This window comes from Lytechinus variegatus, chromosome 4 (assembly GCF_018143015.1).
Source record: "Lytechinus variegatus isolate NC3 chromosome 4, Lvar_3.0, whole genome shotgun sequence".
Lineage (NCBI taxonomy): Eukaryota > Metazoa > Echinodermata > Echinoidea > Temnopleuroida > Toxopneustidae > Lytechinus > Lytechinus variegatus.
In genome coordinates this window covers 45,212,247-45,236,045 of record NC_054743.1, presented here as the reverse complement: position 1 = coordinate 45,236,045, position 23,799 = coordinate 45,212,247, and the positions used below count along the sequence as shown (strand labels likewise).

At 33.0% G+C, this 23,799-nt stretch overlaps 1 protein-coding gene across 1 annotated transcript in view; it reads left to right on the top strand.

Annotated features, from left to right (window-relative positions):
* The first annotated feature begins 9,407 nt into the window (after nucleotides 1–9,407).
* LOC121412715 overlaps nucleotides 9,408–23,799 on the top strand; it is a 32,591-nt gene continuing 18,199 nt past the window's right edge. Inside the window, exons 1-7 of the mRNA XM_041605489.1 lie at nucleotides 9,408–9,511; nucleotides 10,546–10,710; nucleotides 11,697–11,861; nucleotides 14,052–14,216; nucleotides 15,216–15,380; nucleotides 16,374–16,538; nucleotides 17,516–17,680. Of these exons, the coding sequence (XP_041461423.1) occupies nucleotides 9,425–9,511; nucleotides 10,546–10,710; nucleotides 11,697–11,861; nucleotides 14,052–14,216; nucleotides 15,216–15,380; nucleotides 16,374–16,538; nucleotides 17,516–17,680 (1,077 nt within the window). The 5' untranslated portion in view covers nucleotides 9,408–9,424. The remainder of the gene's footprint in view (nucleotides 9,512–10,545; nucleotides 10,711–11,696; nucleotides 11,862–14,051; nucleotides 14,217–15,215; nucleotides 15,381–16,373; nucleotides 16,539–17,515; nucleotides 17,681–23,799) is intronic.

Genomic DNA, 23,799 nt, shown 5'->3' with positions numbered 1-23,799 from the left:
AGACATTTTTGTCTACATCAGTGCTCTGCGTCAATACGAGAGCGTATTGGACAAAGGACTGATATCCTCCGAATATCCCATATGGTAGTAAAAAAAAAAGAATGAGCCATCCAGTAAAATGTATTTACTGTTGTTTTACTGTTAGTTTAATACTGCAGATAACTACTGCAAATGCAGGTTACAGTACTTTACTTTTCCATTTTTATCTCCAGCAAAAATTTTCATTCTGAATGATATTATAAACAATAATCAACTTGATCACATTTTAGCTGACTTTTGTCACATTCAAAAGCCTCGTAAACCCCCTAAATTGAGGAGGCAAAACACTGTGTATTGAAAAAAGTCTATTGGGAACGAAGAGAGCAAGCAAAAAAGATTGACCCTCTGGGCTACCTTTTTAAATGGTTGAGAAAACAATGTAGAAAATGGTACATTCACTCATTTACCTTTTTTGTCTTTTTTCCTTATTATCTTGGTGATTGACGTCATGGGGGCGGGCATGGCCGCAAAGCTTACTCTTTAAATCGTAATAATTTAATACGTGAAAAAAGAGAGTAATAGAGGAGAGAGATACACACACGGGGAGAAACAGGAACTAGCAGTTGGCTAGCAGAATATAATATTAAGAATCCGTTAATAATTAATAGGTTGATTGACAGTACATCTCTTCTAAATATGTATATTAAGTGTAGGGTCTAAGATCGGCAAGACATATACAACGTTTGCTTGTTTTATGTCAATATGGTTTGACAGTGAACTTTATTTTGCTATGGTTTTAAGGAAGAACAATGAAAACTTTCAAACATATTTCTTTATTGTTTCATAATTACATGCATAATTATGCCTAGTACTCCCTAAATGTCGCACAGAATACCTAAAAACGCATTATGCTATGACGGCCCTTCCCTATCTACTAACCAACCTACCAACTGAGAAAAGATATCAAATTAGCCTTGCATCGTTTAAAAATCATTTGATAAAGCATTCAGCATTACCCACTTTTGACCCATGAGTTGTACTGAAATAACCTTCATAATTAACTTTCGACCATCTATTTCGATATTCTGTTCGACTCACAACTTCAGGTTACTTTCTTGATTTTACAGATTTTGGCTAATTGTAATTGTAACAATCAGTGGCGTACCGTGGGTCACGGCATTGGGGGGGCACCAGCAAAAATTTCGGGTCACTTAGGGAGCGCGCGAAGCGCGCTCAGTTGTCAGGTATACTGACATAATAGAGATATTTTAAGGACATGCAGTGCCATCAAACGAATATGTATCTCACTGATTAAATAATGCGAGCGCGAAGCGCGAGCTGAAAATTTTTGATATTGAGGGCTAAAAATTGACATTAAAAGCAAATTATTTTGTGATCATGATACTTCACTGTCTCGTTAAACAAACAATGCGAGCGCGAAGTGCGAGCTAAAACTTTGTGTATACTGACCCTAAACAAGGACATTTTAAGGATTATATAGTCATCGAAAGCTAGTGCCATCCTTTGCTGATTTTGTTAGAATTACATCTAAACACAGTCATGAAGCACCTTTTGTAGTCATGTAATGATTATCATACGTATCTTACTAATCAAATACTGCAAGCGCGAAAGCGCGAGCTGAAAATTTAGGAAATATAGACCTGTAGAGGGGCCTTGTAAGAGTAGTTTGTAGGAATTCTCTAAGACCCTACGTATTTGACTAACCAAATGATGCGAGCGCGAAGCGCGAGCTGAAATTTTTGTATATATTGACCCCAAAAATTGATATTTTAAGGACTATAGTTACGAATCCATTAAGTCAGAGTATACATCATAGTAATCTAATGCGAGTGCCAAGCGCTTGCTGATTTTGTTAGAATTACATCTAAACACATGGAGCACTTTTTGAAGTCATTGTAATCATGATTATCATACGCATCTCACTAATGAAACACTGCGAGCGCGAAGCGCGAGCTAAAATTTTTTGATATTCAGATCAGAAAAATTGACATTTTAAGGACTGATTTCAGGAGTTCATGAAGAGCAGAAATCTCACCAATCCACTAGTAATGCGAACGTTAGCACGGACAGGAAATGTTTTATATCAACACCTTAAAATAGGGCAATAACTTTCAGTAGTCATGAAAAAGAAGAATATATCACTACTTAAAACAATAATGACTCTAATTGCGAGGAAATTTGTTGTATATTGATTTGAAAACCGGAGGCTTTAGTACAGCAGTTTTATATATCTCGTTAAAAAGTCTATGTGAGCGCCAGAAACAATGAAGACACAATTAAGCAAATAAAATTATGAAAAAATGCTTTTATGTTATATAACATAATATAACACTATGATAAACAATACGTTTCTCTTCCTTTTTCCCTCTTTTTCTCCTTTTCCCCGTTTTTTTTTTTTTTTTTTTTTTTGGCCAGCCGATTGGGGGGGCACGTGCCCCCCCATGCCCCCCGTAGTTACGCCACTGGTAACAATACATGTAATAATTTCACGTCATCCGTTTCTATTTTAAATCATTGTACTTTTATTGATAATTGACTGCTTTTTACTAGCAACTTTAGTTGTAAGTTTCCTCCACATGTACTTACTAGGTTATTTACTAACTTATGATGCTACTATGTAAATGAATTTTTATAAATGTAATGCTATGCTATGTACATTGTCAGAGGGCCCCATGGTAGACCAACATATTGTTGAATGGGCTTCCCTCTATTTGAACAAATAAATAAATGCGTCGATCCTGGAGGATAATAATATATCACATTTCCGGGGGGGGGGGCTGTATTATCATCCCACTAATAATATATAGTAGAACAGTATACTGTATAACAACCAAGCGGCGACTGTCCTCATTGCCCGATTAAGACTAGCAGGTGTAGTCGGAACGTCGCAATAATAATTTGTTTTATCCACAGATCAACTCCTACAGCTATTTCTTTTTTACTACCACGATGATCAGCATCTTGTGAACTTGTATTGATTAATTGCACCTTCCATAGTGACATCTGTTCATTGTGTTTTTTAAACGTTTACTTAATTAACAAGTTGAAATGGTTATAACATTGGTTATATTTACATACAAACAGGTCTTCAAGTTCCCTCCATTCCACTGAATATAGAATAGTGTGCATTATAACCAACATAAATTAAATCCTGTATGCTGATTGGTTTAAAGGTCATCAAGTGACCAAACATATTTCTTTTTATTGTAATTTCATTCATTTATTTGAAAAATAAATCAATTAATTAAATAACGACCCCCCCAGTACAACCACAAGGAATGATCATAAATCCTAATAATCAGGATTTTGCCTTCCATATTGACATCTGTTTAGTGTGCAATTTAAATCATATCCATTACTTCATACAAGTTTGATTATACAGCCATGAACATGCATAAACTATATGAAATGAAGAAAATTAGTCCAGTTTTTCACTCTGTTTATTACGTAATGTTCAGACATGGTTATTGATGTAAAAAAAAGTAAGGTAAAAGGGTGAATTACGAGTACAAGCACATAATTACAAAGATCTATCGTTTTAACTTATTAAAAGTAGATTGTAAAAAAAAATGATACAATAATTATACCAGGCCTGTATTTCGAAAGAATGGAGGGGATTATTCAGCCTTGGTTTTAATGTCAAAATTGCTATAGTTGGTAAATACTGTAACGGCATTCCAACCTCGAGCAAATAATTCCCAGTATTCTCATTCAAATCCAGGTACATGAGTATTTATAATGGCTCATTCAAGCCCTTGTTTGATGACGTATTTTTCTTTCTTCATTATATCACTATTATTCCAGATTGAGCGTCTTGATATCAATTACATTGATCTCAGTCAACGTCTGTCTGCATCACGTGATCTTGCTCAGTTCATTTGTAAGATGCCTCATCTCAGGGAACTTCTTCTCGGTGATAAATATGGAAACGCCAGTCCCTCACTTCATGAAGAGTTCTATTCAACGTTATCATCCCTAGCATCATCCGCAAAGGTATCCTTTTCACGTAGTCATTTTCGTTTTTTTTTTAAACGAAACTATTTCCCCCAGCTAGTGCAGCCACAAGGAATGATGCAATTTTAAAAACAAGCACAGATATATATGTTGATGTGGAAGATAAATATGCTTTTTAAAGATATTACGCATTCCTCTTTATATGTTTTTCACATGTTAAAAAATCATGTTTGATTGATGATTTGATATGTTACGACTTCGTTATTTATGATTTTTAAATACTTTTTTAAATATGTTAAACAGCGTTGCATTAATACATAACATAGTTTTGTATAAAAACGGTAATTCAATTTGTATATAGTTATATCATTATAAAAATAGAATAAACTGAAAATAAATCACATTATTTTTTTTACACTTTTATTTTGGTATAACCATCTCATAATTATACAGAAATATCAGAGTAACATATTTCATAATCATGTCTAGCATCAACGTAGAATAACATTGTACATTATGAATAAGTTACATTTTGATAAAAAAAATCATAGAACAACGCACAAAAAATAAAACAGAAAAGAAACACAAAAGAAAGCATTACAGGTTTGTTTGTCTGAATTACCCAAAATCCAACAATTTTTTAAAACAAATCTACATGTATGAATAGTAGTGTACCTATAAGAAATGCATTTTTGTTTCGCCCACTGGCGTAAATCCCGGGGGGATGGGGGATATATCCCCCCACTTTTCGAGGAGGGGGGTATGGCATGTACAAACATTCCCCCCCCCCCACTTTTTACGGAAGAAATGAAAAAAAATCACAAGAGATAATTGTTTTGTTGGTGAAAATTCTTCCTAAAATACCGCTTAACAAATAAATAAAACAATATCATTGGATCATAAAATGCAAATAAAGAGCCAGTTCACCATTTCCAAACGAAATACTTTTGTCCTTATTATAACATTGAAGAGAAACCCTGTTTCTTCCAATTCATCAATGTTGGGATTTGGAGGGAAGGGATTAAGATGGAATGTCAAAACATTTTGAATGTAATCTCTAATAAAACCATTAAACCATCATGTGGTAAAAAAGATAACAGTATCGGAGGGGTATTTGTCATATGGACATACAGTGGCGTAACTACCGGGGGGGGGGCATGGGGGGCACATGCCCCCCCCCCAAAAAAAAAAAAAAGAAAAGGGGAAAGGAGAAACGGGGAGAAAGGAAGAGAAACTTTGTGGGAAAGAAGAAAATATAATTCATTATAATGTTATATTATAATTATTTATGTTACATTACATAACAAACATTTTTATAATGTCGCTTATCCAACGGCGGCGTCGTCGACATTGAAATCTTGGCCAAGGGTAAGTTTTTGAAATTTAATCATAACTTAGAATGTATATGAACCTAGTTCATTAAACTTGAACATAAGAGTAATAAAATATTACTAAGCATTCTGCCTGTGTTTCAATTCAAATGACTAGATCAAAGGTCATTTAAGTTCATTGAACTAAGATCATGTTAGGGGAATCAATATCAAAACCTTAACCAAGGTCAAGTATTTTAAAAGGTTGTCATAACTTCAAAAGTATATTGACCTATACACTAGTTATTAATTAAACTTAGACATGAGGATAATAGTGTATTATTAAATAATCTGCCTGACTTTCGTGTCACATGATTATGGTCAAAGGTAACTTAGGGTCAACAAACTTTGGCCATGATTTCCTCCACATAAAATGAGGATATTGCTTGCAATTGAACGGAACCCTGCCAAAATATAATATTTAATACGGGGTAGATGGAATTAAGTTTTATTAGATTCTATCGGCTAATAATTATGACAGATTGAACACCAAATTACGTTCTATGACGATTTTTTTAGTTAAAAATGCTAATTAAAATGGTAGGTTTAATAGTAAACCTCTTAACATAAATTTATATATCGTTCTTTATCCCTGAATATGCTGCTCATTGTCTAAATTCAACATTTTTTATACATGCGTTTTGAAACGTTTTGATATTGTTACCAATCCATTGAATTTGAGGTTAACAGCACAAGTCATTGAGAATGTCCACTCTTTTAAAGGCAATTATAATCTATTTTAAGTCCCCAGTTTTTACAAAAAAAAGTTACAAGACTGCTTTACAAAATAATTTTTTATCATAATGGTTACTTTCGGTCATGTTCGCTCATTTTGTGTACGTAGCAGACGATGCTAACCTGCTAGTATAATATATTATATTATACTAACGCAGACACTTTGCTAATCAAAATCAATTCCAGACTCGTTATTTGCTTCCTCAAACTATAGCTATATTATAAGTATCAGTATGCAAAGCTTTATAGTACAAGAACATTGTTACTTTCGACATTAAATGCGTTAATTAAGTTTGTTTGAACTGTATTAATTGTTTCAAATGAAAAGGATCTAGGAACAGAAACTATCATACGTTAGTCACGTGACGTTGTAGAAAAAATATGCCATGTTCTGCTTGCTCGATCTCAAAGTTCGGGAGAAAATAAGATGTAACCATTATACCAGTCGCATCAAACTGTAGGTAATCTATTAACCATTGGGATAGCAATCAATCTCGACCTTTCTGATGTTATATATACGAATAATTGTAGAAGAATATTATGAAAGCAGTTACATTAATCTATTAGTTATTTCCTCTTTAAGAATAGCCTAGAATGATCAAGTACATTCCACAGCATGTTTGTAAGAACGTTCCAGAATGTCTTTTTATTATGCAGGCCTTGCCTATTTAAAAGGCCAAGGAGTTTTATTGTTATTTCTGAATAGAGATTATGAACAATAGGCTTAGCTATGTTATTTACACATGTTGATTTCAATGAGGTCATTCAAGAATGTTTTAGAAATGAAGAAGGCTCCTGAAAGAGGAAGAATATTCTTTTGGAAGGCAATGCTAGAACTTTCCATTATAGTGAATTCTAGAAGGATAGCTGTAATGAGTATATAAAGCTGCAGTTTCTTTAAGGACATCATCACATCATATGAGAGCAGGAGATCACATCACATCATATGAGATCACTTCACCAGATCATATCAGTTTATTTCCACCTGGAATATCTATATTGTGTGGAATTACTTGCCCACCATCAATGAACTGTTTGCAGTTATTTTGAGAGAGAAATTATCAGTTCTCATCGAGATCATCAACATCATCAACCTGTTCAATGAACACTCTTCAACCCATGTATTGCTGAATTTGACTGTTAATCATCATCAACATCGTCTTCACGGACATTTCAACTCGTTACAGTGACTCTTATTATTCATCGTACTTCAACATCAGTTTCATCATCGCCATCATTGTGAATTTTCGCCAGTCAACTAGGATTTTATCATTTGGATTATTACTTGGATATAGTATCATCACTTCGGGATTTTACATCGGACACTTCAAGAGATTTATGTAAGATCATTATTTTATTTATGTATAATTATTTCCTGTAATAAAAAGAGGAAATTAAAAATCAAATTTACTTGTTATTTGTTGCAGTATCATAACACTGACCCTTAAGGATATTCCAGTGGGAAAACAAAGGTGCTGGCGTCTCGAAAATATGGGTGGTTTCAGACCGTTTGCCATAGCAGGAGTTGTTAACATGGACACCCTCAAATGAACAGCGAGACGTAAATAATGAATAAGTTGTAATAATATTCACATCGAATTAATGGAATTGGATAAACTTGTCACGTTATTATCAGTCCGGTGTGAGATTATTGATAGTTATAAAGATATACCCGGATATCTACAATATTACGTTCATGAAAACCATTGTTCTCTGTGTTGAAGCTGTGTGTGTGGACTTTCGGACACTCAAATGCACCATGCACCATTATGCCTCATTTTGATGAATTGTACAAATAACATTTTTATTCTCTTTGGGGTAGAACGGTGGTGTAAAAATAAAGATGAATCCCTCGTTATCCGCCACACCCGCCCAAGCCGCCACAGCGGTTTGAAGGAAAAGAGAACAATTAGATGATGAACGGACATGGATTACTGATTAACAATGATACAACATGCATTCGACATATTGTGATAAACAAAATACACATCTCGATCAACAATATTTGTATTCTGTATATTATACCAATCATTAATTTCAATATAATTGCAGTGTAGTAGTAAGGTGGTGCAAGAAATGAAGGCTATCAGGATTATTATTCGGAAGAAACAAGCATCGTGATCCAAGGACCAGAGTAAAATAGTGTACATTATTACTACTAATAATCCAACAATGATTTGTTCTTCTATTTGAATTCCTTTTATTTTTTTTGATGAAAATCGTTATGAATTTTTAGTTCTATTTCTATTTTCAGTTGAATATGCAGCATGATAATTTCCCAAATAAGGGGTATGGTATTATATAGTGCATATAAAAAAGTTAACACTTTGAAAAATATCCTGCAAAGTTATACATTTGTAATATCCTGAAGATTTTTCCACATTTTAACATTGGTATGGATCCATTTCAGTAATTAACGTAATGACTGTAAAAATAATTCAGTATGAGTGACCACCACTTTTGAACAGTTAGTGAAAAATGATTTGCGCAGTACTTTGAAATAGTTATGCGAATAAAAGTAGAACTTAATCATGAAGAACACATGAAATTTTGCTAGTAAAATTGATTTGAAGATATTATTTACCTTTCTTTACTTGTTTCCTTTTCCAAAGCACTTCGAAGAGTGCCATTGCGTCCCACCCCACTCACCCACACACCGAGCAATCGTGACGATATTTGTGTTACACTAAGCTATAATTTACGTTAAATAGTTTAGCATTGATTTTCATTTTGTCAATCATTGTCAAGCTTTGGAAAAGTGTGGAGAAAAGGTATTAAATGAAAAATAAAATGTAAACCCACAATAAATGATTAAGACTTAGTCATAAAATGTTGCAAATGTCTAATGTAAGCTTTTGTTTAGATTCAGTTATTTCCTCAGATCCTGCTGGCACAAAAAAGGGTAAAGGTTGCGCTTCCTAAGTGTTAAAATTTAAATTTGGGTGTCAAAATTGTTATGTAGCGGTTGCATAGGGCTGGACTACAAAATGAACCTTGTGTAACAGCTTGTAACAACTTTTATTTCTATTTTCAGTGAATAATCGGGATGATAGCTTCCCAAATGAGGGGTATGGTATTATAGAAGACACGAAAAAGTGAATGTAGAACATATTTCCATTTTTTATATTGCATCAATTTCTTTTACCATAAATACTGTCATACAACGTTAGTGTATCCATGTGTTGATGGAATTAATAATTAATATGGCTGATTTGATTTCAATACCCACTCGAGTGCAATGAATGAAAAGAAATTTCAATTTTATTTTCACGTTACTATTATATCAGATTGAGATTCTTCATTACAATGAGAATCTCAGTGAACGTCCGTCTTCATCACATGATCTTGCTCAGTTCATCTGTAAGATGAATCATTTGAAGAACCTCACACTCTACGGTCAGTATCATGATGAATTCTACTCAACATCATTGTCGATGGCATCAATTGCAAAGGTAATTAGTTATTAGGGTGTTTTTATATGTGAAGTAAGAGTACGTATAATGAAACGATAATGGTTTTCTAATTGTCTCAATAGGTCATTATGCCTTATATAAACTAAAACTGTCAAGTCCACCTTGCAGTAAAAATCTCTTTTGGGACTGTTATTAAAATCAATAGTCATTTAATAGTCAACAGTAAAAAGGACCCAATGAAAGTCATTTAACATGACAACCACTTTACTACATGCATTTGGCATAATGACATATTGTGGAAAAAAATGCACTACTTGCTCAACGATAAATGTATATGCATTTCAAACAAATTATTAATTTCAGAATATTTGCATCGTGGCATTATTATAGTGGTAAAGGAAATGAAGGCTATTGGGTATATTGTCCGGATTTAACATGCATTGTGATTAAAGGACCAGACGTAAGGGGTAATTACAACAAAATCGAACAATGTTTTACTTTCTGATTTCAATTCATTCTAATGTATTATGAATATTTTATTTAACAGTTAAGACATACAAACATATTGGCTACATCTTGTACAATAAGCCGCTTGGAATAACCGTTTTGTTTGAATTTCAATACTAATAACTAGTTCTATCATAAGAACATCGCAAAATTATTTTGAACATTATTTAGTTACTCTTTAAACTCTCGGGACTGTTAGCTTTTTGGTACTTCTGTACATAGCGGTTGCATAGGGCTGCACTTGAAAATGAACCTTGTGTATCAGCTTGTAACAAGTTTTATTTCTATATCTATTTTTAGTGAATAATAGGGATGATAACTTCCTAAATGAGGGTTAGGGTATTATAGAAGACACGAAAAAGTGAATGTAGAACATATCTCCATTGTTTTTTTATATATATATATGGCATCAATTTCTTTTGCAAAAAAATACTGTCACACAACGTTAGTGTGTCCATGTGTTGATGGGATCAATTATCAATATGGTTGATATGATTTCAATACACACTCGAGTGCAATGAATCTAAATAAATTTTAATTTCATTTTCACGTTACTATTATATCAGATTGAGGATCTTCAACCCAAAGAGAATCTCAGTCAACGTCCGTCTGCATCACGTGATCTCGCTCAGTACATCTGTAAGATGAATCATCTGAAGAACCTCACACTCTCCGGTCAGTATCATGATGACTTCTACTCAACAGCATTGTCGATGGCATCAACAGCAAAGGTAATATTTATTAGGAGATTCTTAGAGGTGAAGTTAGAGTACGTAATGAAACCATCATGGTCTTTTAATTGTCTCATGAGGCCATTATGCCTTATATAAACTAAAACTGTCAAGCCCACCTTGCAATGAATCTCTTATCGGATTGTTATTAAAATCAATTGTCATTTAGCAGTCAATAGTAAAAAATACCCAAGAAAAGTCATTTATGCATTTGGCATAATAATATATCGTGATAAAAATGCACTACTCGCTCAAAAATAAATGTATATGTATTTCAAACAAATTATTAATTTCAGAATATTTGCATCGTGGCGTTATAGTGGTGAAAGAAATGAAGGCTATTGGGTATATTGTTCGGATTAAACATGCATTGTGATTAAAGGAGCAGACGTAATGGTGTCATTACAACAAAATCGAACAATGTTTCACTATCTGATTTCAATTAATTCTTATGTATTATAAATATTTTATTCACCCGTTAAGATAAACAATCATATTGGCTACATTTATAAGCCGCTTGGAATTTCGTTTTGTTTGAATTTCAATAACTAGATCTATCATGATAATATCGCAAAATTACTTTGAACATTATTTAGTTACTCTTTAAACTCTCGGGACTGTTAGCTTTTTGGTACTTCTGTACATAGCGGTTGCATATAGGGCTGGACTACAAAATGAACCTTGTGTATCAGCTTGTAACAAGTTTTATTTCTATATCTATTTTCAGTGAATAATCGGGATGATAATTTCCCAAATGAGGGTTATGGTATTATAGAAGACACGCAAAATGCGATGGAGAGCATATTTCCATTTTTTTATATATTGCATCGATTTTTTTATACCATAAATACTGTCATGCAACGTTAATGTGTTCTTGTGATGATGAAATTAAATATAAATAGGGTCAATATGATTTCAAGACAAACTGGAGTATATAGGAATGCAATGTAATTTTAAATTTAATTTTCATGTTAATATTATATCAGATTGAGATTCTTCATCACAATGAGAATCTCAGTCAACGTCCGTCTTCATCACGTGATCTCGCTCAGTTCATCTGTAAGATGAATCATCTGAAGGACCTCACACTCTCCGGTCAGTATCATGATGACTTCTACTCAACAGCATCGTCGATGGCATCAACAGCAAAGGTAATATTTATTAGGAGATTCTTACAGGTGAAGTAAGAGTACGTAATGAAACCATAATGGTCTTCTAATTGTCTCATGTGGCCATTATGCCTTATATAAACTAAAATTGTCGATTCCATCCTTCAATGAAAATCTCTTTTGGGACTGTTATTAAAATCAATTGTCATTTAATAGTCAACAGTAAAAAGGACCCAATAAAAGTCATTGAACATGATAACCACTTTACAACATGCATTTGGCATAATGACATATTGTGAAAAAAATGCACTACTCGCTCAAAAATAAATGTATATGTATTTCAAACAAATTATTCATTTCAGAATATTTGCAGCGTGGCATTATAGTGGTGAAAGAAATGAAGGCTAATGGGTATATTTTTCAGGATTGAACATGCATTGTGATTAAAGGACCAGACTTAATGGTGTTATTACAACAAAGTCGAACAATGTTTCACTTTCTGATTTCAATTCATTCTACTGTATTTTGAATTTTTATTCAACGGTTAAGATAGGAAATCATATTGGCTACATTTTATACATTAAGCCGGAATTCCGTTTTGTTTGAATTTCAATAAGTAGATCTATCATAAGAACATCGCAAAATTATTTTGAACATTATTTTGTTACTCTTTTAACTCTCGGGACTGTCATCTTTTTGGTACTTCTGTACATACATGTAAAGGTTGCATAGGGCTGGGCTACAAAATGAACCTTTTGTAACAGCTTGTATCAAGTTCTATTTCTATTTTCAGTGAATAATCGGGGTGTTAACTTCCCAAATGCAAAATGAACCTAGTGTAACAGCTTGAAACACGTTTTATTTCTATTTTCAATGAATAATATGGGTGATAACTTCCCAAATGAGGGTTAGGATATTATAGAAGACACGAAAAAGGGAATGTAGAACACATCTCCATTTTTTGTCTCACCTGCGAAGCAGAGTAAGACTATAGGCGCCGCTTTTCCGACGGCGACGGCGGCGGCATCAACATCAAATGTTAACCTGAGGTTAAGTTTTTGAAATGACGTCATAACTTAAAAAGTATATGGACCTATTTAATAAAACTTTGCCATAAGGTTAATCAAGTATTACTGAACATCCTATTAGAGTTTCATGTCACATGACTAAGGTCAAAGGTCATTTAGGGTCAATGAACTTAGACCATGTTGGAGGAATCAACATCGAAATCTTAACCTGAGGTTAAGTTTTTGAAATGTCATCATAACTTAGAAAATATATGGACCTAGTTCATGAAACTTTGACATAAGGTTAATCAAGTATCACGAAACATACTGCATGAGTTTCACGTCACATGACCAAGGTCAAAGGTAATTTAGGGTCAATGAACTTTGGCCAAATTGGGGATATCTTTTGAATTCCCATCATAACTTTGAAAGTTTATGGATCTGATTCATGAAACTTTGACATAATAGTAATCAAGCATCAGTAAACATTTTGTGCAAGTTTCAGGTCTAATGATTAAGGTCAACGGTCATTTAGGGTCAATGAACTTTGGCCGAATCGGGGGGTGTCTGTTGAATTACCATCATAACTTTGAAAGTTTATTGGTCTAGTTCATTAAACTTGGACATTAGAGTAATCAAGTATCACTGAACATCCTGTGCGCATTTCAGGTCACATGACCAAGGTCAAAGGTCAATGAATTTTCTCCGAATTGGATATAGGCCTATCTGTTGAATTACCATCATAACTTTGAAAGTTTATGGATCTGATTCATGAAACTTGTACATAAGACTAATCAAGAATCACTGAACATCCTGTGCGAGTTTCAGGTCACATGATCAAGGTCAAAGGTCATGTAAGGTCAGTGAACTTTGGCCATGCTGGGGTTTTTTTGTTGAATAACCATCATATCTCTGTAAGTTTATTGGTCTAGTTCATAAAAAGTGGATATAAGAGTAACCATGTATCACTGAACATCTTGTGCGAGTTAGAGTAGTATTCAAAGTCAGCACTGCTGCTATATTGAACCGCGTGATGCAGGTGAGACGGCCAGAGGCATTCCACTTTTTTTCATATTGCATTGATTTCTTTTACAATAAATACTGTCATACAACGTTAGTGTGTCCATGTGTTGTTATTATTATGGTCGTTATGATTTCAATACAAACTCGAGTGCAAGGAATGTAAAGAAATTTTAATTTTATTTTCACGTTACTATTATATCAGATTGAGATTCTTCATCACAATGAGAATCTCAGTCAACGTCCGTCTGCATCACGTGATCTTGCTCAGTTCATCTGTAAGATGAATCATCTGAAGAACCTCACACTCTACGGTCTTTATCATGATGACTCCTACTCAACAGCATCGTCGATGGCATCAACAGCAAAGGTAATTAGTTATTAGGAGATTTTTACATGTGAAATAAGAGTACGTAATTAAACCATAATGGTTTTCTTAATTGTCTCATGAGGCCATTATGCCTTATATAAACTAAAATTGTCGATTCCACCCTTCAATGAAAATCTCTTTTGGGACTGTTATTAAAATCAATTGTCATTTAATAGTCAACAGTAAAAAGGACCCAATAAAAGTCATTGAACATGATAACCACTTTACAACATGCATTTGGCATAATGACATATTGTGAAAAAAATGCACTACTCGCTCAAAAATAAATGTATATGTATTTCAAACAAATTATTCATTTCAGAATTTTGCATCGTGGCATTATAGTGGTGAAAGAAATGAAGGCTAATGGGTATATTGTTCGGATTGAACATGCATTGTGATTAAAGGACCAGACTTAATGGTGTTATTACAACAAAATCGAACTATGTTTCACTTTCTGATTTCAATTCATTCTGTATTTTGAATATTTTATTCAACAGTTAACACATGAAATCATGTTGGCTACATTTTATACATTAAGCCGGAATTCCGTTTTGTTTGAATTTCAATAAGTAGATCTAAAGAAATCGCAAAATTATTTTGAACATTATTTTGTTACTCTTTTAACTATTGGGACTGTTAGCTTTTTGGTACTTCTGTACATACCGGTTGCATATAGGGCTGCACTTGAAAATGAACCTTGTGTATCAGCTTGTAACAAGTTTTATTTCTATTTTCAGTGAATAATCGGGAAGATAACTTCCCAATGAGGGTTATGGTATTATAGAAGACACGAAATGGAATGTAGAACATATCTCCATTGTGTTTTTATTTTATATCGCATCGATTTCTTTTACAATAAATACTGTCATACAACGAAAGTGTGTCCATGTGTTGATGGGATTAATTATTAATATAGTTGATATGATTTCAATACACACTCGAGTGCAAGGAATGTAAAGAAATTTTAATTTCATTTTCACGTTACTATTATTTCAGATTGAGATTCTTCATCACAATGAGAATCTCAGTCAACGTCCGTCTGCATCACGTGATCTCGCTCAGTACATCTGTAAGATGAATCATCTGAAGAACCTCACACTCTCCGGTCAGTATCATGATGACTTCTACTCAACATCATTGTCGATGGCATCAACAGCAAAGGTAATATTTATTAGGAGATTCTTACAGGTGAAGTAAGAGTACTTAATGAAACCATTATGGTCTTTTAATTGTCTCATGAGGCCATTATGCCTTATATAAACTAAAACTGTCAATTCCACCTTGCAATGAATCTCTTATCGGATTGTTATTAAAATCAATTGTGATCTAATAGTCAATAGTAAAAAATACCCAAGAAAAGTCATTTATGCATTTGGCATAATAATATATTGTGATAAAAAATGCACTACTCGCTCAAAAATAAATGTATATGTATTTCAAACAAATTATTAATTTCAGAATATTTGCATCGTGGCGTTATAGTGGTGAAAGATATGAAGGCTATTGGGTATATTGTTCGAATTAAACATGCATTGTGATTAAAGGAGCAGACGTAATGGTGTCATTACAACAAAATCGAACAATGTTTCACTATCTGATTCAATTCATTCTAATGTATTATAAATATTTTATTCACCCGTTAAGATAAACAATCATATTGGCTACATTTATAAGCCGCTTGGAATTTCGTTTTGTTTGAATTTCAATAACTAGATCTATCATGATAATATCGCAAAATTACTTTGAACATTATTTAGTTACTCTTTTAACTATTGGGACTGTTAGCTTTTTGGTACTCTGTACATACCGGTTGCATATAGGGCTGCACTAGAAAATGAACCTTGTGTATCAGCTTGTAACAAGTTTTATTTCTATATCTATTTTCAGTGAATAATCGGGATGATAACTTCCTAAATGAGGGTTATGGTATTATAGAAGACACGAAAAAGTGAATGTAGAACATATCTTCATTATTTTTTTTTTTATATATATATGACATCAATTTCTTTTGCAAAAAATACTGTCATCCAACGTTAGTGTGTCCATGTGTTGATGGGATCAATTATCAATATGGTTGATATGATTTCAATACACATTCGAGTGCAATGAATCTAAATAAATTTTAATTTCATTTTCACGTTACTATTATATCAGATTGAGGATCTTCAACCCAAAGAGAATCTCAGTCAACGTCCGTCTGCATCACGTGATCTTGCTCAGTTCATCTGTAAGATGAATCATCTGAAGAACCTCACACTCTACGGTCAGTATCATGATGACTTCTACTCAACATCATTGTCGATGGCATCAACAGCAAAGGTAATATTTATTAGGAGATTCTTACAGGTGAAATTAGAGTACGTAATGAAACCATAATGGTCTTTTAATTGTCTCATGAGGCCATTATGCCTTATATAAACTAAAACTGTCAATTCCACCTTGCAATGAATCTCTTATTGGATTGTTATTAAAATCAATTGTGATTTAATAGTCAAGAGTAAAAAGGACCAAATAAAAGTCAATTAACATGATAACCAATATACAACATGCATTTGGCATAGTGACATATTGTGATAAAAATGCACTACTCGCTCAAAAATAAATGTTTATGTATTTCAAACAAATGATTTATTTCAGAATATTTGCAACGTGTCATTATCGTGGTGAAAGAAATGAAGGCTATAGGGTATATTGTTCGGATTTAACATGCATTGTGATTAAAGGACCAGACGTAAGGGGTTATTACAACAAAATCGAACAATGTATCACTTTCTGATTTCAATTCATTTTAATGTATTATGAATATTTTATTCAACAGTTAAGACAAACAATCATATTGGCTACATTTTATAAAATAAGCCGCTTTGAATTCCGTTTTGTTTGAATTTCAATAAGTAGATCTAAAGAAATCGCAAAATTATTTTAAACATTATTTTGTTACTCTTTTAACTTTCGGGACTGTTAGCTTTTTGGTACTTCTGTACATACCGGTTGCATAGGGTTGTGCATCAGCTTGAAACACGTTTTATTTCTATTTTCAATGAATAATAGGGATGATAACTTCCCAAATGAGGGTTAGGATATTATAGAAGACACGAAAAAGGGAATGTAGAACACTTCTCCATTCTTTTTATATTGCATTGATTTCTTTTACAATAAATACTGTCATACAACGTTAGTGTGTCCATGTGTTGATGGGATTAATTATTGATATGGTCGTTATGATCTCAATACCCACTCGAGTGCAAGGAATGTCAAGAAATTTTAATTTTATTTTCACGTTACTATTATATCAGAGTGAGATTCTTCATCACAATGAGAATCTCAGTCAACGTCCGTCTGCATCACGTGATCTTGCTCAGTACATCTGTAAGATGAATCAACTGAAGAACCTCACACTCTCCGGTCAGTATCATGATGACTTCTACTCAACAGTATCGTCGATGGCATCAACTGCAAAGGTAATTAGTTATAAGGATGTTTTTATATAAAGGGAGAGTACTTAATGAAACCATCATGGTCTTTTAATTGTCTCATGAGGCTATGATGCCTTATATAAACTAAAACTGTCGATTCCACCTTGCAATGAATCTCTTATTGGATTGTTATTAAAATCAATTGTGATTTAATAGTCAATAGTAAAAAATACCCAAGAAAAGTCATGTAACATGATAACTATTATACAACATGCATTTGGCATAATAATATATTGTGATAAAAAATGAACTACTCGCTCAAAAATAAATGTATATGAATTTCAAACAAATTTTTAATTTCAGAATATTTGCATCGTGGCGTTATAGTGGTGAAAGAAATGAAGGCTATTGGGTATATTGTTCGGATTAAACATGCATTGTGATTAAAGGACCAGACGTAATGGTGTCATTACAACAAAATCGAACAATGTTTCACTATCTGATTTCAATTCATTCTAACGTATTATAAATATTTTATTCACCCGTTAAGATAAACAATCATATTGGCTACATTTATAAGCCGCTTGGAATTTCGTTTCGTTTGAATTTCAATAGCTAGATCTATCATAAGAACATCGCAAAATTATTTTGAACATTATTTAGTTACTCTTTTAACTCTTGGGACTGTTAGCTTTTTGGTACTTATTTACATACACCTGACATAGGGGTTGCACAGGGCTGCACTACAAAATGAACCTTGTGTAATAGCTTGTAACAAGTTTTGAATAATTGAAGCTTGTTAATTGGTCATGAACGTAACCAGTGGCGTAGCTAGGATTTTTTTCCTGGGGGTCCTTGCTTTTCAGGGGGGCACCATTTTTTCCGGTGGGTGTATGTGTTACAAGGGCGGATCCGACTTTCGCCAATAGGGGACGGGGTCCGAATTATCTTCACCTATTGTTTTCCCCTATCAGTCACTTCTAGTCTTATTCTTATAAAACAACACAAGCATGAAATAATCTTACAAGCCTCATAAAAAGTGCGAGCGCGAAGCGCGAACGATTTTTTACTTTCATGTATTTTTTCCTGAAAATTGAATATCCTGGGCAATGTTATGTGTGAACCTAAACAAGATTCGTATGTAACTAGATGATTACTGCGAACGCCATGCGCGAGCAGAAATTTTTATTAACTGTTCTAGCATTATCGAAAAAGGACCTGTTAAAGACTGCTTTCAGTTACCAACGAAAATGATTTATTTCAATAATGCGAGCGCGAAGCGCGAGCAAAATATTTTGATATTACCACCTAAAAATATGGTCATTCCAAGCACTTTTTGAATCAATAAATGGGATAAGTATGTATAACTAAACAATTGATGCGAGCGCGAAGCGCGAGAGGAAGAAAATTGAGAATTTAGACCTAAAAGCGGGACACTCAATTCATATTTTGTAAATCATAAATATGATATGGTTAATTGAGTATCATTAATAATGCGATCGTGAAGCGTGAGCAGACAATCTTTGATATTCTGATGTGAAACTGGATAATTTAAGTACACTTTAAATAAAGAGCATGGAGGCTATTGTGCATGTTTTAGATTTAGACCTAGAATCTAGGCATTCTGAATACGTTTTTTAATGGAACATTATGGAATACACGTAGACAATAGGAACTTGACAAATCAAACAATGTGACCACGCAGCGTGAGCTTAAAAAGATGATATGGAGACCATAAAACAGACATTTTACACAGCACTTAAATGTCGATGTTCGAGCTAGAATATGTTTTGTATATTGACTTCAAAATTTGCTCCATATCAGCCTATTGAGCAAGATATGAATCTCATCGAACAGGCAATCCTGGCGCGAAGCGCAAGCAATTTTTTTTAATAGTAACATGAAAGTTTTTTTTGCAAGTCTTCCCCTCACATTATTTCATTCCCCCGTCTTCCTTCTCTTATTTTCCACCTTTTTTCTTCTTCTTTTCCCTTTTTCTTTTCTTTTTTCTCCCTTTTTGTTTGCTCTCGAATTTTTTTTCAGGGGGGCACCTGGGGGGGGGCACACCAAATCTCAGGGGGCACGTGCCCCCCAGGCCCCACGTAGCTACGCCACTGAACGTAACGAAAAAATAATAAAAGATCAGTGTCAGTTACCAAAATGAAACAAGTCTTATCTATGATATTTGAAAATCGTATTTTTTCAATAAATGTTCATTGAACCGTGAAACGATGAATATTGTTGAACAAACTATTCCCCAAAATAACTGTCATCATATTTTATCATTTTTATTGATGAAAATGTGTAAAAAATCAAACTATAGCAAATCAGTTCCAATAAAATGGAATCAAAGTCATGATTTTTGGCTGTGACTTTTGAAAAGTGACATTTTTGCCTTCTGACGGTGCTCACTGAAGCATGACGTAAAATACGTCCATAACATTTACTCAGATGATAGCTTATAAAATCACCTGCACGCTCATGTAAAAATATATCAAAAACTCGCATTGGTTCGGAAATTATTGATGTTTGTTCAAGGGGGGACTTATTTTTTTGTTGTGTATATATAGAAAAAAAATAAGACAGGTAGATTTCTTTATACCCAATTTTATGTTCACATGATAGGATAATACATCATGAAAAATTAGTTTCTCATAAGAATATTGCAGTAAGGGAGGATAAAAAACCCTGTTTTTTTTCTCGGAATGGTCATAAGTGGACCTAACCCCTTTTTGCAACTAAACTATTCAATTGTCAATTCCACTTTGTAATGATTTTTTTTCTTGAAGTGTTATTAAAATGTGATCAAAGGACCAGACTCAATATAATTTTTCAATACCGACAAAATTGAACAATGTTTCATTTTCTTATTTCAATTTATTATAATGCACAACAAACATTTCATGTAACGGTTGAGACATACAAGCATATTGGTTATATTTTGTATGATAAACCGCTTGCAATTTGCAATTCTCTATTGATTTAAGTTCAATAGTGAGAAATAAATTTCAAAAGCTAAAAACATGGCAAAAAATATTTTGAAGGCTTCCTTTTGTCTCGCCTGCATAAAACTTGGACATATGAGTAACCACGTATTACTTAACTTCCTGCCTTAGTTTCAGGTCACATGACTAAGATCATTTAGGGTCGATGAACTTAGACCATGTTGGGGAATCAATATCGAAATCTTAACCAAGGTTATTATTTTTTAATGTCGTCATAACTTCAAAAGTGTATAGACCTAGTTCATGAAACTTGGGCATAAGGGTGATAGTGTACATTAAAAGATTCTGCCAAAGTTTCAGGTCACACGACTAAGGTCAAAGGTCACTAAGGGTCAAAGAACTTTTACCATGTTGGGGGTAGTTTTTTAAATCGTCATCATAACTTTGAAATTTCATGAAACTAGTTGATGAAACTTAGACATAAGAGCAATTATGTATCCCTCAACATCCTTTGCGATTTTCAGGTCACATTACCAAAGTCAACGGTCATTTAGGGTCAACGGACTTTGATAATGTTGGAGTTATTTTTGGAATTGTCATTATAACTTTAAAAGTTTATAGATCTAGTTCATACAAACTTGGGACTTAACAGTAACCATGTATCCCTGAATATCTTGTGCTTGTTTCAGGTCACATGACCAAGATCAAAGGTCATTTAGGGTCAATTAACTTTGGCCGTGTTGAATTGGCATCATAAGTTTAAAAGCTTATAAATCTAGTTTATGGAGACTGGGGACTGTTACACCCACAAATGTAATAATCGCCCACAAATGTAATAACGCCCACAAATGTAATAACACTTTACCCACAAATGTAATAACGCCCACAAATGTAATAACACTTTACCCACAAATGTAATAATTTCACCCACAAATGTAATAATGCACTTTACCCACAAATGTAATAATTTTTGATCGCCCACAAATGTAATAATGACTTTACCCACAAATGTAATAAATTTGAAGGGATTTTTGGCAAATCCGTTCTGAACTAAAATCGTATAGTAACGCGTTCATAAAGCACAAAAGTGCAAAGTCTCTTTTCCTGACCCGGTTAATTAACAAATTATAATATAAATCCAAAGTCTTTATTCCAGACCCGGTTGTTTCAAAAATTATAATATAAATCCAAAGTCTTTATTCCAGACCCGGTTGTTTCAAAAATAATAATATGAGCCCAAAGTCTTTATTCCAGACCCGGTTGTTTCAAAAATTATAATATAAGTACAAAGTCTTTATTCCAGACCCAGTTGTTTAAAAATAATTATATGAACCTAAAGTCGGTATTCCAGACCCGATTGTTTCAAAAATGATAATGTAAGTCCAAAGTCTTTTCTCCAGACCCTGTTGTTTCAAAAATTATAATATAAATCCAAAGTCTTCTTCCAGACCCTGTTGTTTCAAAAATTATAATATAAATCAAAAATCTTTATTCCAGACCCGGTTGTTTGAAAAATAATAATATAAGTCCAAAGTCTTTATTCCAGACCCGATTGTTTCAAAAATGATAATATAAGTCCAAAGTCTTTATTCCAGACCCGGTTGTTTAAAAAATAATAATATGAGCCCAAAGTCTTTATTCCAGACCCTGTTGTTTCAAAAATTATAATATAAATCAAAAGTCTTTATTCCAGACCCGGTTGTTTCAAAAATTATAATATAAATCCAAAGTCTTTTTCCAGACCCGGTTGTTTCGAAAATAATAACATGAGCCCAAAGTCTTTATTCCAGACCCGGTTGTTTCAAAAATTATGATATAAATCAAAAGTCTTTATTCCAGACCCGGTTGTTTAAAAAATAATAATATAAGTCCAAAGTCTTTTTCCAGACCCTGTTGTTTAAAAAATCATGATATGAATCCAAAATCTTTTTTCCAGGCCCGGTTGTTTAAAAAAATCATGATATAAATCCAAAGTCTTTTTTCCAGACCCGGTTATTTCAAAAATTATAATTTTAGTCCCAAATGAGATACATTAATGATATTCCAGTGGAATAAAAATGAGAATCGAGCTTAGTCTTTTCTCCAGACGCTAATGGTAAATTGAAAATCAAGCATAGTGTTTGCTCCAGACCCGGTAACTAAAAGCTGAAACTTTATAGTAATGTGTTTATATAGCACAAACATGCGAAATCTTTTTTTCAGACCCGGTTAATTAAAAAATTATAATATAAGTCCAAAGTCTTTTTTCCAGATCCATTTATTTCAAAAATTATAATAATTATAAAAAACAAAGACCCACGATCCTATTTATGTTGAATAACATGGAAATATAGCGTAGTATTTCTGTTAGACCCGGTTATAAAAGTCATTAAAGGTCAAGTCCACCTCAGAAAAATGTTGATTTTAATCAATAGAGAAAAATCAGACAAGCACAATGCTGAAAATTTCATCAAAATCGGATATAAAATAAGAAAGTTATGACATTTCGAAGTTTTGCTTATTTTTAAAAAGATATATATGAACGAGCCAGTTACATCCAAATGAGAAAGTCGATGACGTCACTCACTCACTATTTTTTTTGTTTTCTATTGTTTGAATTATACAATATTTCAATTTTTACGAATTTGATGATTAGGACCTCCTTGCCTGAAGCACAAAATGTTAAAATAATGGAATTCCACGTGTTCTGGGAGGAAAGAAACTTCATTTCACATGACAATGACGAGAAAATAAAAATATTTCATATTTCAAACAATAAAAAACAAAAGAAATAGTGAGTGACATCATCGACTCTCTCATTTGGATGTAACTGGCTCGTTTATATAACTTTTTTGTGAAATGAAGCGAAACTTTCTTATTTTACATCCAATTTTGATGAAATTTTGAGTGTTATGCTTTTTGAATTTTTCTCTTTTTATTCAAATTAAGTTTTCTTTGGGGTGGACTTGTCCTTTAAAAACACAACAACAACAACAAATTATATGAATGAGCCAGCTACATCCAAATGAGAGAGTCGATGATGTCACTCACTCACTATTTTTTTTTGTTTTCTATTGTTTGAATTATATAATATTTCAATTTTTACGAATTTGATGATTAGGACCTCCTTGCCTGAAGCACAAAATGTTAAAATAATAGAATTCCACGTGTTCAGGGAGGAAAGAAACTTCATTTCACATGACAATGACGAGAAAATAAAAATATTTCATATTTCAAACA